The sequence below is a fragment of the Hyla sarda genome, chromosome 2 (genome assembly GCF_029499605.1).
Source record: "Hyla sarda isolate aHylSar1 chromosome 2, aHylSar1.hap1, whole genome shotgun sequence".
Lineage (NCBI taxonomy): Eukaryota > Metazoa > Chordata > Amphibia > Anura > Hylidae > Hyla > Hyla sarda.
The window spans coordinates 348,085,869-348,101,766 of NC_079190.1; the positions used below are offsets into that span (position 1 = coordinate 348,085,869).

Genomic DNA, 15,898 nt, shown 5'->3' on the forward strand with positions numbered 1-15,898 from the left:
ATAGCCTTATCACTTTACACACGTTAGTTGTCATACTGTACTTACGCTTGTACCAGTTATACTGTACATACGCTAGTAGTTGTTTACTGCTCATACCCTGTACCAGTTATACTGTACATAAGTTAGTAGTTGTTACTGTGCATACGCTTGTACCATTTATACTGTACATATCCTAGTGGTCAGTTTACTGCAGTAGTTGTTACACGGTACATATGCTTGTACCATTTATATTGTACATACGCTTGTGTCGTTATACGGAACATAGGCTCGTAGCTACTACTGTGTCTAGCTTTATACTGTGTTTACTGTACACACGCTCATAGCTTTATACTGTGTATACTATACATAAGCTCGTAGCTTTCATACTGTACAGATGTTCATAGCCTCATACTGTATTTTCCCTAATGATTACACTGTACATACGCTTGTACCATTATACTGTGCATACATGTCTTATGCTTTAGCATCTTACGGTACATACACGTGTAGTATTTGGTTATTACATAGAATTTCCGGTATGTAGCAATTTACTGTACATTGTTTTTATACTGTTATTTTCTCATAGTATTTATACTGTCCATACACTCATGGCATTCATGCTGTTCATACGCACATGGCATTTATACTATTCATACTGCCATAGTATACTGTGTTATGCGCATGGCATTCACACTGTTAATACCCTCATAGTATTCATACTTTTCATACGCTCATGGCATTTCATACTGTTCAATCACTCATAGTATTTATACTGTTCACATGTTCATTGCATCCATGCTGTTTCATCCGCGCATAGTATTTATGCTGTTATACGCTCATAAGTTTCATACTGTTCATACGCTCATGGCATTCATACTGTTCACTCATGATTATTCACACTGGTATACGCTCATTGGTCCTCATTTACTATTTCAAACCTGACATGTTTTGTCGGGTTGCATGCCAGATTCTGTTGCATTGCGCCAGAAATGATGTCTGCGCCAGATCATGGGCCAGAATTTGCGCCGGAATTGAAAAAACCCTGACTAACTCTCCATTTTGATAAGAAAACCAGAAAAAGGGTCGTGCCGGTGGGAAAGGGGACGTGGTCTCCTTAAAGGGGCGTGTTCCCGAAATTTTCACAAAAATCCAACATATTTACTAAGATTTCCACATGAAATGTGGTGGATTTGAGCTGAGGAAAAGCCCTATAGAGGACTTGTAAAAAAAAGCAAAGTGTAGGGAAAAGTGCAAAATGTAGGGAAATCTTAGTAAATACCGTGGAAAATAAATTGTAGGGAATTAAAACCAACAAAGAAACCTACACTCCACTCTTAGTAAATAAGGGCCATTGTATTTATACTTTTCACACATTCATGGCTTGATGCTGTTTTATAGGCTCACGGCTTCTATACTGTCATGCGCTCATTAAGTTTATACTGTTCATACGCTCAAGGCATTCATCCTGCCCATATGCTCATGGCGTTCGTATTGTTTATACGCTCATGACATTTATACTGACATTTATACTGTCCATATGCTCATGGCTTTTATAATGTTTCATATGCTCATGACATTGATACTGTTTCTTCCAGGCATTGCATTGATGCTATTTCTTATGCTCTTGGCAGTGATGCTGTTTCATACGCTCATGGCATGGATTCGGTTTCATACGCTTATGGGGTTGACGCTGTTTCATATGCTCATGGCATTGATGCTGTTTCATACGCTCATGGCATTGTTGCTGTTTCTTGCGCTCCTGGCATTGATACTGTTCTGACGCTTTTGACATTCATATTGTTAACGCGCTAATGGTGCTTACATTATTTCATTCGCTCATCACATTTATACTGCTCATACGCTCATGGCATTGATTGTGGTTCTTATGCCCATGAGCCTTCATACTGTTTATACACTTATGGTATTTACACTTGTCATATGCTCTCGCTGTGCATCCATTGGCTGCATGGGCACTCGTGGCATTTGAGTTTTATACACCCAGAGTGTTTGTGCTGTATGTGCGCCCGTGGCATTTGTGCAGTGTATACGCCATAGTATTCAGCATACAGTGTTCGGCATCTGTGCTGTGCATACATTCATATCATTCATATGGTACACATACTCATAGCATTTACGGAGCACAGGCTTATAGTTTTGTACTGTGCATGCACTTATAGTACTGTAGTATTCTGTACATGCAATCATAGCTTATATGATATTTGCTCATATTCTTTATACGGCATACTTGCTAGATATAGTTCACGGCACTTTCACGTTTATCAGTACATGTGCTCATTGCGTTACAAGGTACATATGCTCATAGCATCCATGCTAATCATAGGCTCATAGTGTTTACGGTACATAAATCACATAGCATTTATTCCAGGAATACATTTATAGGATTTATGCTGCCATATTGGGAGCATTTACATAATTTTGTGTTCATTTACACTGTGTGGCACACGTAACACTTTAGCTATATCAGTCGGGCATACATGACCATTCACTGATGTTAAATTTACATGCATATTATTGTTCGGTTCATAACATCATAGGTTAGATTACACTACGGCTGTCATCCCACGTATGTGATAAACATTTTGAAATATTTGTCAGCATTTGGATCAACTTCGCAGTTACACTCAGCATCTACCTTACAACTTTTTCCAATGATCTACACTACATTAGTAGTTGTGAATATCATGGTACTCGTCATGGCTGTAGGAGCACGATCTTTGTGCTTACTGTTATTTGCTCATCTTTAGAATATCAACATGACATTTAAGCAGTTTCATGACACATAGGTGGTTGTTTACCTGTTATACCTGCCATGTCTGCAGAGGGATACACTGCACAATTGTTGTCACTGAGACGTCTTCAGAGTAACAACATCACGGCACATAGGCGGTTCTATCCCCTTCATACCTGCCACGTCTGCAGGGGGATGCACTGCACAGTTGTTGTTACTGACACGTCTTCAGAGCAACAACATCACGACTTATAGGCTGTTTTATACCCTTCATACCAGCCACATCTGCAGGGGGATGCACTGTACAGTTGTTATTACTGACATGTCTTCAGAGCAACAACATCACGACACATAGGCGGTTGTATACCCTTCATACCTGCCACCTCTGCAGGGGGATGCACTGCGCAGTTGTTGCATCTGACATGTCTTCAGCGCAACAATGTCACAACACATAGGCGGTTGTATACCTTTCATACCTGCCACGTCTGCAGGGGGATGCAATGCACAGTTGTTACTGACACGTTTTCAAAGCAAAAACATCACAACACATAGGTGGTTGTATACCCGTTATACCTACCATGTCTGCAGGGGGATACACTGCGCAGTTATTGTTACTGTCACGTATTCAGAGCAATAACATAACTTCATAACTGCCACTTCTGCAGGAGGATACACTGCGTAGTTATTGTTACAGACACGTTTCAGAGTAATAATTTCATGACACACAGGTGGTTGCAAAGAAATATTTATTTGCTTGTATGTCAGTTTGATCTTGTTTCAGTGCCGGCTCATTTATCACAGAGTGGGAATGACTACCACAGCTCTTCAGTACCAGGCATCGATTACTAGGCCAGCTAGTTCGCAGATCCTCTATTTTCTGTCTCAAACTTGAGGCTAAAATTGGGTTTTGTGTGAGGGTTGTGGTATTGGTTGCATAATTATGAATTCTGTTATTTCCTACTAGGTTCACTTTTTGCCCACTAAAAGCGTGCCCTCCATCGCGGTTGTGGTCACAAATCTGATCACTTTGTTTAGTGTAACATCTTCCATACAGGTATGTATGTATTGTTGTAATCACGAGCACAAGTGTGAAGCCGTGAACACAAGTGTAAGCCTATCAGGCTGTATTTGTGTGAGGGGCATGAGTATTTTCCGCCCCTTCATGTCTAGGCGGGGGGTTAAGGAAGGGGGTGGGGGTATATAATGCCCATGCACCTACTGGTGGGCGTACATGATGTTTTGCGGACCCTCCCAACCCTCCCCTTTTTTCAATTCATCCATTACAAGGTATGCCCACTAAAGGCGTACCCTCCTGGGCACAAATCTGACCGCTTTGTTTAGTGTAATATCTTCCATACAGGTATGTATGTATTGTCGTAATCACGAGCACAAGTGTGAAGCCCCAAACTCAATGAATACTTTATTCAACATGGCTGCTGTCACGTTACCACAGATGCAACCCATCCTAGCACATAGCAGGATTGGCTGGGCCAAGAGAAGACATAGGACAGACATTACCCATCATCCCTGCTCTGTCTGCAACTAATTAGTCTATACACTTTATTATATTGTAAATGTTAGAAGCTGGATACTGCCATGATTCATCCCAATATTATATTATAAACTTCAGTGTCAAATAAAAATTTGGCAATCTATTCAGTGAAAAAGGTGTAAAGTTTATTTACCCATTAAACACTACAGTATTTGATCAGAAGATGCTGAGAGAGGTGCATGGTATTATTCTCTGCCATCTCGCTGTTTACTGTGCTGAAAGGGCAAGACAGCAAGGGGACAAGGTATCTCATATCACGATGAAGGGGCACAGGGGGAACACATTGCATAATGAAGGGCACATAACTTGACTTGGCTATCAATGTCTGATTCTTTGGGGGCTGACACTAAGCACATCCGCTGATTAGTGAGCAATTCCATCTCCTTGAAATTTTTTTTTTCAGGCACACTAAAATAGATTTTATTACCTGTAAAGGATGCAGGGTGTACAGGCACGCCCTGGGTGCCTGGTACTTACCGCACCAGGATGTACCTGTATGTCCTGAGTCCCACCGTGACTATGAAGCAAGCCCAGGAGCGCAGGAGTCCGGTCATGGCAGACATCAACGATCGTGCTGATGTCCGGATTTAACCCCCTCAGATGCTGTGACCAATACTGATAATGGCATTTAACCCTTTAACCCCTTCAGTAATAAAAGTTTGAATCACCCCCCCCCCCCTTTTCCAATAAAAAAAAAAAAAAGTAAACAAAAAGAAAAATAAACATATGTGGTATCGGCGTGTGCATTAATGTCTGAACTATAAAAATATAATGCCAATTAAACCGCACAAACCGTCAATAGCGTACACGTAAAAAAAAATCCAAATTCCAAAATTGCGTCTTTTTGGTCACTTTGTATACCCTAAAAAAATGTATAACAATCGATAAAAAAGTTCCATAAAAAAAAAAATGGTACCGATAAAAACTTCAGATCATGGTGCAAAAAATTAGCCCTCATACATCCCTGTATATGGAAAGATATAAAAGTTATACACATACTATTTTACACATACTAATTTTGGTGCATGTAGTTATAATTTTTTTAAGTAGTAAAATAAAACCAATATAAATTAGGTATCCTTGTAATCGTATGGACCTACAGAATAAAGATACGGTGTCATTTTTACCGAAAAGTGCACTACGTAGAATCAGAAACCCCCAATATGTACAAAATGGGTTGTTTATTTTCCAATTTTGCCCCACAAATATTTTTTTCCTGGCTTTGCCATAAATTTGGTGGGGAAATTATTGATTTTATTACAAAATAAAATTGGTAGTGCAAAAAATAACCCCTCATATGGGTCTGTAGGTGCAAAATTGAAAGCGTTCAGATTTTTAGAAGGTGAGGTGGAAAATATGAAAGTGCAAAAATGAAATAACCTGTGGTCCTAAAAATGGTCTGTGTCCTTAAGGGGTTAAACAATGAAAAGGGGAGCAGAAACTGATTAAGGACTGTTTCCTCTTCAGTCAGCTAAAAGATGGGATGTGAGAATTTTTTTTTTTCAATGTCTTCAATGGGCTCTGCAAAGTTATTAATCCAGCTTTCTTACTATTTTTTGTTTAACAAATAGGTGTATGAACATCTTACAAACATGGATCGAAAAAAGCAAAAGGGAAGAAAGATGGGCTCATCAAGAAGGATCTTGATGAAACAAGAGGGTGCTGCTGAGGTGGAGGCTCAGACCAGTCCAAAAAGTGAAGATTTTATTTTTAATGAAATGACAGAAAAAATCCAACAACTTTTGTCAACTGATGGCACAGATACCAATTTATTTATTACAAGACAGGACATGGAGGTAAGTACTATTTCCACCTATGACTATATTACAGACATTTGTATTACATATGTATAAAAATGGTAAAGCACTTAAAGCATGTAACAAAAAGAGAAGAAACCAGAGGTTGCACCACAATAGGGCCTGTACATTCAGTTTGTTGCATTTTGTTTAAACATCCTCATATCCAGTTCTCATATCCCATCCTCATAACCCGTCTTCATATCCTGACCTCATATCCCGACTATATATGCCGTCCTCATATCCAATCCTCGTTGTTACGTTATGCGCTCCGGCTGCACAAGCTGGCCGTGAGTGCATGGCCCCATTACTTGCTGCTGCCGGCGGGGCTGGCACTCGCATTGCGGGACGCGCCCGCATGCGAGCCCCAGTCCTTCACTAACCTGATGCTTCTCCTGCCCCAGCCTCTCTGCTCCGGCGCATGCACCCGAGCTTCAATATTTAAACGTCCAGTGCGCTCATAAGTGTAATTCACCTGTGGCTCATTGATAAATTCCTTCACTCGCCTCACTTCCCTGCTGGATCTTTGTTGTCTTGTGCCTGAGAGAAAGCATTCCTGAGAGTTGCCTTACCGTGTATCTGATCCTTTGCTCTGTGACTTGACCTTGCTCCTCTGCCACCTGCCTACTGACCTCCTGCTACGTCCTGACTATGCTACTTTGCCGCCTGCCTTGACCTTCTGCTATCCTGACTACGAGCTGCCTTATCCTTCCTGTGCCTTGCATCTTCTAAGCCGCCTGTGTGGTTAAGCCGTGCCAGGGGTAGCGGCCTGGGTGCCACCTGCTGCAGTAAGTCCATCCCACTTTGCGTCGGGCTCTGGTGAAAACCAGCGGCACCTTAGACTCTGCTCCCTGGTACAGTCCGAGTTATCTGCCACACAGGTCCAGTGGTTCTACATCCACCGGAGTTCCTGTCTTCTGAAACATGAGTGTTACACTCATATTCTGTCCTCATTTCCAGTACTCATATCCTGACCTCATATCCCATCCTCATATCCTGTCATTATATGCCAACCTCATATCTCATCCTTATCTCCCGCTCTCATACCCGGTCCTCATATCCCGTCCTCATATCCCGACCTTATATCCAATACTCATATCCTGACCTCATATCCCGACTTCATATCTCTACCTCACATCACATCCTCATATCCCGTCCTCATATCCCGACCTCATATCCCGTCCTCATATCCTGTCCTCACATCCTGACCTCATATCCTGTCCTCATCTCCTGCCCTCATCCTCATATCCCATCTTCAGGTGGGGCTGAGCTGTGATGAAGAGATTGTAGGGTGAAATTAGAAGGAGGCGAGGTTTTGTGGAAGTAGGCATAACTTGCAAGCCGGACCAATGCACAAAAAGGGTAGAAAATAAAAAGGAGTGTGGCTTAAATGGTGGGTGTGACCTTTGAAATGGGTTGTAGCATGTGGGCGGTATGTGACCAGACTGATGCACTCACTAGGAGATGCAGAGCAGAGCTTGGAGTAAGGTACTGGAAGTCCTATATACTTGCATTTTGTAAGACTTAAGACAAAAAACCCATCCTTCACGTAAGGGGTAGGTTAGGGTTAATTTAACTATCATATATTTTTATTTTACATAAAAGTAGCATGTGTACTAAGTTTCATCAAAATATCTCCAGCCATTTGGAGGTTATGCTGGAACATACGTTTCCCATAGACTTGCATGGGACTTTAAACAAAAACCCTGACCGTCGCAAATGGGTGTTGGTAAGGGTTAATTTATCTAGCCTATGTTTGCTGTTGACATATTAGTTACATGTGTAACAAGTTTCATGAAAATTTCTTTAGCCGTTTTGGAAGTGAGGCTGGAACATATACACATACATCCGCACATACATTGAGTTATATATATATATATATATATATATATAGAGAGAGAGAGAGAGAGAGAGAGAGAGAGATAGAGAGAGAGAGAGAGAGAGAGAGAGAGAGAGACTAGCTGAGTACCCGGCGTTGCCCGGATTTTCCTACTTAATCCTTGTGCGGGAGGAAAGCAACATAGGAGGAAGTACTTGTCCTCATATCTCGACCTCATATCCCGTGCTCATATCCCGTCCTCATATGCCATCCTCATATCCAGTCCTCATATCCCGACCTCTTATCCCGACCTCATATCCGGAACTCATATTTCGTCTTCATATCCTGTCCTCCTATCACATCTTCATATCCTGATCTAATATCCAATCCTCACATCCCGACCTTATATCCTGACCTCAAATCCTGTCCTCATATCCCAACCTCATATCTTGTCCCAATATCCTGCCCTCATATCCTGTCTTCAGGTGGGACTGAGCTTTGATGAAAAGATTGTAGGGTGAAAATAGAAGGAGGCGTGGTTTTGTGGAAGTGGGCATGACTTGCAAGCCGGACCAATACACAAAAAGGGTAGAAAATAAAAGGGACGTGGCTTAAATGGGGGTGTGGCTTTGTGAAATGGGGTGTGGCTGGACTGACGCACTCACCAGGAGATGCAGAGCAGAGCTTGGAGAAAGATACTGGAAGTCCTATATACTTGCATGGGACTTAAGACAAAAACCCCATCCTAAGGGGGTAGGTTAGGGTTAATTTAACTATAATTTATTTTCATTTGACATAAAAGTAACATGTGTACTAAATTTCATCAAAATATCTCCAGCCATTTGAAAGTTATGCTGAAACATACATTTTCCATAGACTTGCATGGGACTTTAAACAAAAACCTGACCGTCGCAAATGTGGGTGGGTAAGGGTTAATTTATCTATCCTATGTTTGTTGTTGACATATTAGTAACATGTGTACCAAGTTTCATGGAAATATCTTTAGCTGTTTGAAAGCAGCACAGGACAATACATTTATTGGGGCATGTGGGGACAACGCATTTCGGCATACACTAATGCCTTCCTCAGGTCCACTTTACAATTCCCAGGTTCAGATCCTGCTCGATGCTGGGGTGCTGGCTGTTGGAGTCCTGCTTGTAACTGTGCTGCTTGCGAGGTTGCCTTATTGCAGAACAAGTTATAATGTATTATATTATGATCACTATTCCCTAGGTATCCTTCTACCTGCACATATGTTACTCTGTCAGGTCTGTTGGTTAATATTAAGTCTAGTAGGGCACCCCCTCTGGTCGGGCCCTGCACCATTTGGGACAGATAATTGTCTTTAGCTACAGTCAGAAACCTGTTTCCTTTATGAGATTCACTTGTCTCACAGTTTATATCAGAATAGTTTAAGTCCCCCATTATTATCACCTCATTCTGATTTGCTGCCTTGTTTATTTGCCTCAGTAATTGATCTTCTGCCTCTTCCATTATGTTTGGTGGCTTATAGCAAACCCCTATCAGAATTTTTATATTTTTATCTCCATATATTTCTACCCATAATGACTGCACATTATCGTTTCCCTCCCGGATATCCTCCTGCAGTGCGGCCTTCAGACTGGACTTTACATAAAGATAAACTCCTCCCCCTTTCTGTATTGTCCGATCCTTCCTGAATAGACTATAACCCTGTATGTTGACCGCACAGTCACTGCTATCGTCCAACCAAGTCTCTGTTATACCCACTATGTCATAATTCTCAACATTATCAACTCAAGTTCGTCAGTTTTATTGGTCAGACTTCTGGCATTAGTCAACATGCAATTCAATGGTGTATGTTTATTTTTCCTATAAAGCCTATCCCTATTAACTATTCTAACCCCTCCCTCCGCTCCACCCCCAGGTACATTAACCCCTTAAGAACTCAGCCCATTTGGGCCTTAAGGACTCAGACAATTTTATTTTTTCCTTTTTTCGTTTTTTTCCTCCTCGCCTTCAAAAAATCATAACTCTTTTACATTTTCATCCACAGACTAGTATGAGGGCTTGTTTTTTGCGCGACCAGTTGTCCGTTGTAGTGCCATCACTCACTTTACCATAAAATGTATGGCGCAACAAAAAAATACAATTTTTGTGGGGAAATTAAAAAGAAAAGCCGCAATTTAGCTAATTTTGGAAGGTTTAGTTTTCACGCCGTACAATTTACGGTAAAAATAACATGTGTTGTTTATTCTTTGGGTCAATATGATTGAAAAAATAACCATGATAATGTACTTTTCTATTACTCTTGCACTTAAAAAAAATCACAAACTGTTTAACCCCTTAAGGACCAAGGACGTACCGGTACGTCCTTGGTCCTGCTCTTCTGATATAACGCGGGGTTACACAGTAATTTCACGGCAGGCCCAGCGTCATAGTGAAGCCGGGACCCGCCTCTAATAGCGCGCAGCGCCGATCGCGGCGCCGCGCGCTATTAACCCTTTAGCCGCGCGCTCAGAGCTGAGCCGCGCGGCTAAAAGTGAAAGTGAAAGTTCCCGGCTAGCTCAGTCGGGCTGTTCGGGATAGCCGAATGGCTGTCTGATCGCCGAATGACTGCTCAGTGCCTGAGATCCAGGCATGAGCAGTCATGCGGCAGAATCGTTGATCACTGGTTTCTTATGAGAAACCAGTGATCAATGATGAAGATCAGTGTGTGCAGTGTTATAGGTCCCTATGGGACCTATAACACTGCAAAAAAAAAGTGAAAAAAAAAAGTGAATAAAGATCATTTAACTCCTCCCCTATTAAAAGTTTGAATCACCCCCCTTTTCCAATAAAAAAAACACAGTGTAAATAAAAATAAAAATAAACATATATGGTATCACCGCGTGTGGAAATGTCCGAATTATAAAAATATATCATTAATTAAACCGCTTGGTCAATGGCGTGCGCGCAAAAAAATTCCAAAGTCCAAAATAGTGCATTTTTGGTCACTTTTTATGTCATTTAAAAATTAATAAAAAGCGATCAATAAGTCTTATCAATGCAAAAATGGTACCGTTAAAAACTTCAGATCACGACGCAAAAAATGAGCCCTCATACCGCCCCATACACGGAAAAATAAAAAAGTTATAGGGGTCAGAAGATGACAATTTTAAACGTATTAATTTTCCTGCATGTAGTTATGATTTTTTCCAGAAGTCCGACAAAATCAAACCTATATAAGTAGGGTATCATTTTAATCGTATGGACCTACAGAATAAATATCAGGTGTCATTTTTACCGAAAAATGTACTACGTAGAAACGGAAGCCCCCAAAATTTACAAAACAGCGGTTTTTTTTCAATTTTGTCGCACAATGATTTTTTTTTCCTGTTTCACTGTAGATTTTTTGGCAAAATGACTGACGCATTACAAAGTAGAATTGGTGGCGCAAAAAATAAGCCATCATATGGATTTTTAGGTGCAAAATTTAAAGAGTTATGATTTTTTAAAGGCAAGGAGTAAAAAACGAAAATGCAAAAACGGAAAACCCCCCGGTCCTTAAGGGGTTAACCAAATTAGTAAGTATAAAATCCCCCTAATTTGAAGACCTATAACTTTTTCATTTTTCTGTATAATCGGCAGTATGGGGCTCATTTTTTGCACCGTGATCTGTACTTTTTATTGGTACCATATTTGCTTATATAAAACTTTTATACATTTTTTATAAAAATTTTTTGGAATAAAATGTTATAAAAAAGCAGTTATTTTGGACTTTTTTTTTATGTTCACACCGTTCACCGTACGGTATCATTAACATTTTATTTTAATAGTTCTGATATTTACGCACGTGGCAATACCAAATATGTATATAAAATATATTTTTTTTACACTTTTGGGAGTTAACCTCCAGAGCGGTATTCCCGAGCGTGACTCGGGGTTAATTTTCCCTGCCAGGATCGGTAACCCCGAGTCACGCTCGGGGTAGAATTGCAGAGTTCCCGGCCGGGCTGCACGATATATCGCAAAAGCAATGCGATATAGCGATGCGGCCCCCCGGGAAAACATGCGATTATCTGCTCTGGTCGGCTCCCGTTGCGGGGGCCGGCCAGAGCAGGTAAAGAAAAATACTAAAAGTCAGTGTTTCCCTACCAGGGGGCCTCCAGCTGTTGCAAAACTACAACTCTCAGCATGCCCGAACAGCCAAAGGCTGTCCGGGCATGCTGGGAGTAGTAGTTTCACAACAGCTGGAGGCCCCCTGGTAGAAAAACACTGAGCTAAGTGTAAAGGGAAGAAGTAGTAAAATAAAAAAAACTTTTGCTCACCTAGTCCCGGTCCCTGATGATGCCGTTCCCCTCCGTGCGGTCCGGGGTGTCCTCTCTTCACTATTCATCTTCTAGGACCTTTCACTTTTCAGCCAATCACAGGCCGCAGTGGTGTAAAGCCTGTGATTGGCTGAAGGGGAAAGGGCTTGTTCTGCAGCAAATACACTAGGTTTGAAATCTGCCCGGCAAACCTAGTGTATTTGCTGCAGGACAAGGTGACAAGGGGGGGGGATGAATGTGACAGAGGGGGGGATGTGACAAGGGGGGAATGTGACAGGGGGGGAATGTGACAAGGGGGGAATGTGACAGGGGGGAATGTGACTGGGGGGGAATGTGACTGGGGGGGAATGTGACTGGGGGGGAATGTGACTGGGGGGAATGTGACTGGGGGGGAATGTGACTGGGGGGGAATGTGACAAGGGGGGGAATGTGACTGGGGGGGGGATGTGACATGAAGGGGGGATGTGACAGGGGGGGAGGAGAATGTGACATGAAGGGGGGATGTGACAGGGGGGAGGGGAATGTGACATGAAGGGGGGATGTGACAGGGGGGAGGGGAATGTGACATGAAGGGGGGATGTGACAGGGGGGAGGGGAATGTGACATGAAGGGGGGATGTGACAGGGGGGGAGGGGAATGTGACATGAAGGGGGGATGTGACAAGGGGGGGGATGTGACAGGGGGAGGGGAATGTAACATGAAGGGGGAGAATGTGACAAGGGGGGGAATGTGACAAGGGGGGGGGGGGAGAATGTGACAAGGAGGGGGGAGAATGTGACAAGGAGGGGGGAGAATGTGACAAGGAGGGGGGAGAATGTGACAAGGAGGGGGGAGAATGTGACAAGGAGGGGGGAGAATGTGACAAGGGGGGGGGGAAGAATGTGACAAGGAGGGGGGAGAATATGACAAGGAGGGGGGGAGAATGTGACGGGGGATGTGACAAGGGAGAGGGGAATGTGACGGGGGAGATGTGAAATGGGTGGAGGGAGATGTGAAATTGAGTTAAAAAAAATTGTACCGCTTTTGGTACACATTTCCAGACAGAATCATATCGCCAGGGAGGTTAAATAGGGAAAATGAGACAATTTACGTTTTTATTGGGGGAGGGGGTTTTTCCCAAAAAAATTTAACTTTTTTTCTTAACTTTTTTTTTTTTTTTACACTTTAATAGTTCCCATAGGGGACTATTTATAGCAATCATTTGATTGCTAATACAGTTCAGTGCTATGCATAGACATAGCACTGATCAGTGGTATCAGTCATCTTCTGCTCTGGTCTGCTCAATTGCAGACCAGAGCAGAAGACCCGTGGAAGGCAGCGGAGGCAGGTGAGGGGACCTCCGTCTGCCATTCTGCCATTCATCCATCCGATCATCCATTTTAGTCACCGCAATGCTGCAGATGCCGTGATCTATATTGATCATGGCATCTGAAGGGTTAATTGTGGACATCCGCGTGATCGCGGATGTCCGCCATTACTGGCAGGTCCCTGGCTGCTATCAGCAGTCGGGAGCTGCCGTGCATGACCCAAGCATTGCTCCAATGCTCGCGGTTATGTATAGGACGTAAATGTACATCCTGGTGCGTTAAGTACCAGCTCACCAGGATGTACATTTACGTCCGGTGTTGTTAAGGGGTTAATAAGTCCCCCCTCTATATCTACACTATCTTCCCCCTCTACGTTGTAGGTTCCCTCCCCCCCCTGTCCCTAGTTTAAACACTCCTCTACCCTTCGATCCATCTTCTCCCCAAGCACAGCTGCACCCTCCCCATTGGGGTGCAGTGCCCATCCCTACGGTAGAGCTGGTATCCGACAGAGAAGTCAACATGAACCCAAACCCCTCCTTCCTACACCAGCTTCTGAGCCACCTGTTTACCTCCCTGATCTCCTGCTGCTTCTCTGCTGTGGCTCGTGGTACAGGTAATATTTCAGAAAATATTACCTTGGAGGTCCTTGCCTTAAGCTTGCGGCCTAAGTCCCTGAAATCATTTTTAAGGACACTCCACCTACCTCTTACTTTGTCATTGGTGCCGATATGTACCATGACCGCTGGGTCTTCTCCAGCCCCACCCAGCAACCTGTCAACCCGATCCGCGATGTGCCGAACTTGAGCGCCGGGAAGACAACACACTGTTCGGTGATCCCGGTCTTTGTGACAGATCGCCCTGTTTGTCCCCCTAATAATAGAGTCCCCCACTACCAGTACCTGTCTGTCCTTCCCTGCACTCCTCCTTCCCTCCTTACTGAATCAGACACCCCCCTGGTGGTACGAGGCAGTATTTTACTGCAGTAATACTAGCTCTGAAATGGCATACCCCTCATCTGCCAACCCAGCAAACTTGTTGGGGTGTGCCAGTTGAGGACTTGCCACCCTGACACTTTTCCCTCCACCCCATTTTCTAACTCTAATCCAGCTAGCTGCCTGACTGTCCTGCACCTCCATCCCACTATCCTTCCCCACCTCTATCCCAGAGAGTGATTGCTCAGTGAGCAGGAGACTCCTCTCCAAGTTTTGAGTGCTTCTCAGTGTTGCCAGTTGCTCCTCTAGATCCAGGATCTGGGCTTCCAAATGAACAACTCGCACACATCTCGCACAACAATATGCACCCTCAAACTGCTGTTTAAGGATTGCATACATGGCACAAGATGTACACCGGACTGCATTTTCCAACATGGGGGCCGTCTAGTTATTAGGATTTCACAGATTAACAGCAAAAAACTGACAGCAAATATTACAATTAAATTCTCAGTAGGCCATGTCAGTTTAAAGTTCCCACAGTGTAAGGAAAGTAACACTCACAGCGATCTCAAACTCATGCTTTCAAACTCCTGTTTTACAACTCTCTTTCAGCTGTCTCTCTTCCAAAGCAACACTCAGACAGAGCACGCTCAGAACTGAGTCCAAGACTAAGATTTAAGCATCTGAGACCAATCTACCTCTCCCCCTAGAGGCAGAGTAGAGAAAAAAAAGTGAAAAGGATGTTTAAAATTCTATCAGTGATCCCTCTATGTGCAAATGTAAATATTCACAATAGTCACTCCAACTCCATAGATTCACTACACACAGCAGACATCTCCTGTTTTACAACTCTCTTTCAGATACCTCTCTTCCAAAGCAACACTCTGTCTTTTGTCTGTTATGAAAGAAAGTATTTTACATGTGATTTTTATGTATCCAATGTTTGTTTTTTGTTCTGCTTTTCTAACTCATCATGGCCATTCATTCCATTTATAAGTGATTTTAAATGTGAGTGTTACAGCGAAAACCTGTTTTTAGTTAAAAATGGTTTTTCCTAGTGAAAACCAGTTTTTACTGAACACCTTTGTTAAAACTAGAATTGTCTTAGTTAAAACCATTTTTTACTGAATGCCTTTGCAGTAAAAACTGGTTTTAACTAGGGTAAAACAATAAATTCTAGTTTTAATAAAGGCATTTAGTAAGAATTGGTTTTCACTAGGGAAAACCAGTTTTGACTGAAAACGACTTTTCACTGTTACATGTATACTGTTTGTAATATGTATACTTGTTCTGTAATTTGAAGAAGTACCGTATATACTCGAGTATAAGCCGAGTTTTTCAGCACGATTTTTTGTGCTGAAAACACCCCCCTCGGCTTATACTCGAGTGAACTCTCCACCCGCAGTGGTCTTCAACCTGCGGACCTCCAGAGGTTTCAAAACTACAACTCCCAGCAAGCCCGGGCAGCCATCGGC

General features: G+C 42.7%; 1 protein-coding gene across 3 annotated transcripts in view; it reads left to right on the forward strand.

Moving 5' to 3' along the window:
- Positions 1 to 15,898, forward strand: part of LOC130356545 (ras-related protein Rab-44-like) — an 87,827-nt gene that overhangs the window by 11,541 nt on the left and 60,388 nt on the right. For all 3 annotated transcript variants that reach the window (XM_056558231.1, XM_056558233.1, XM_056558232.1), the window contains exon 2: positions 5,852 to 6,076. In XM_056558231.1, the coding sequence (XP_056414206.1) occupies positions 5,873 to 6,076 (204 nt within the window). In that variant the 5' untranslated portion in view covers positions 5,852 to 5,872. The remainder of the gene's footprint in view (positions 1 to 5,851; positions 6,077 to 15,898) is intronic.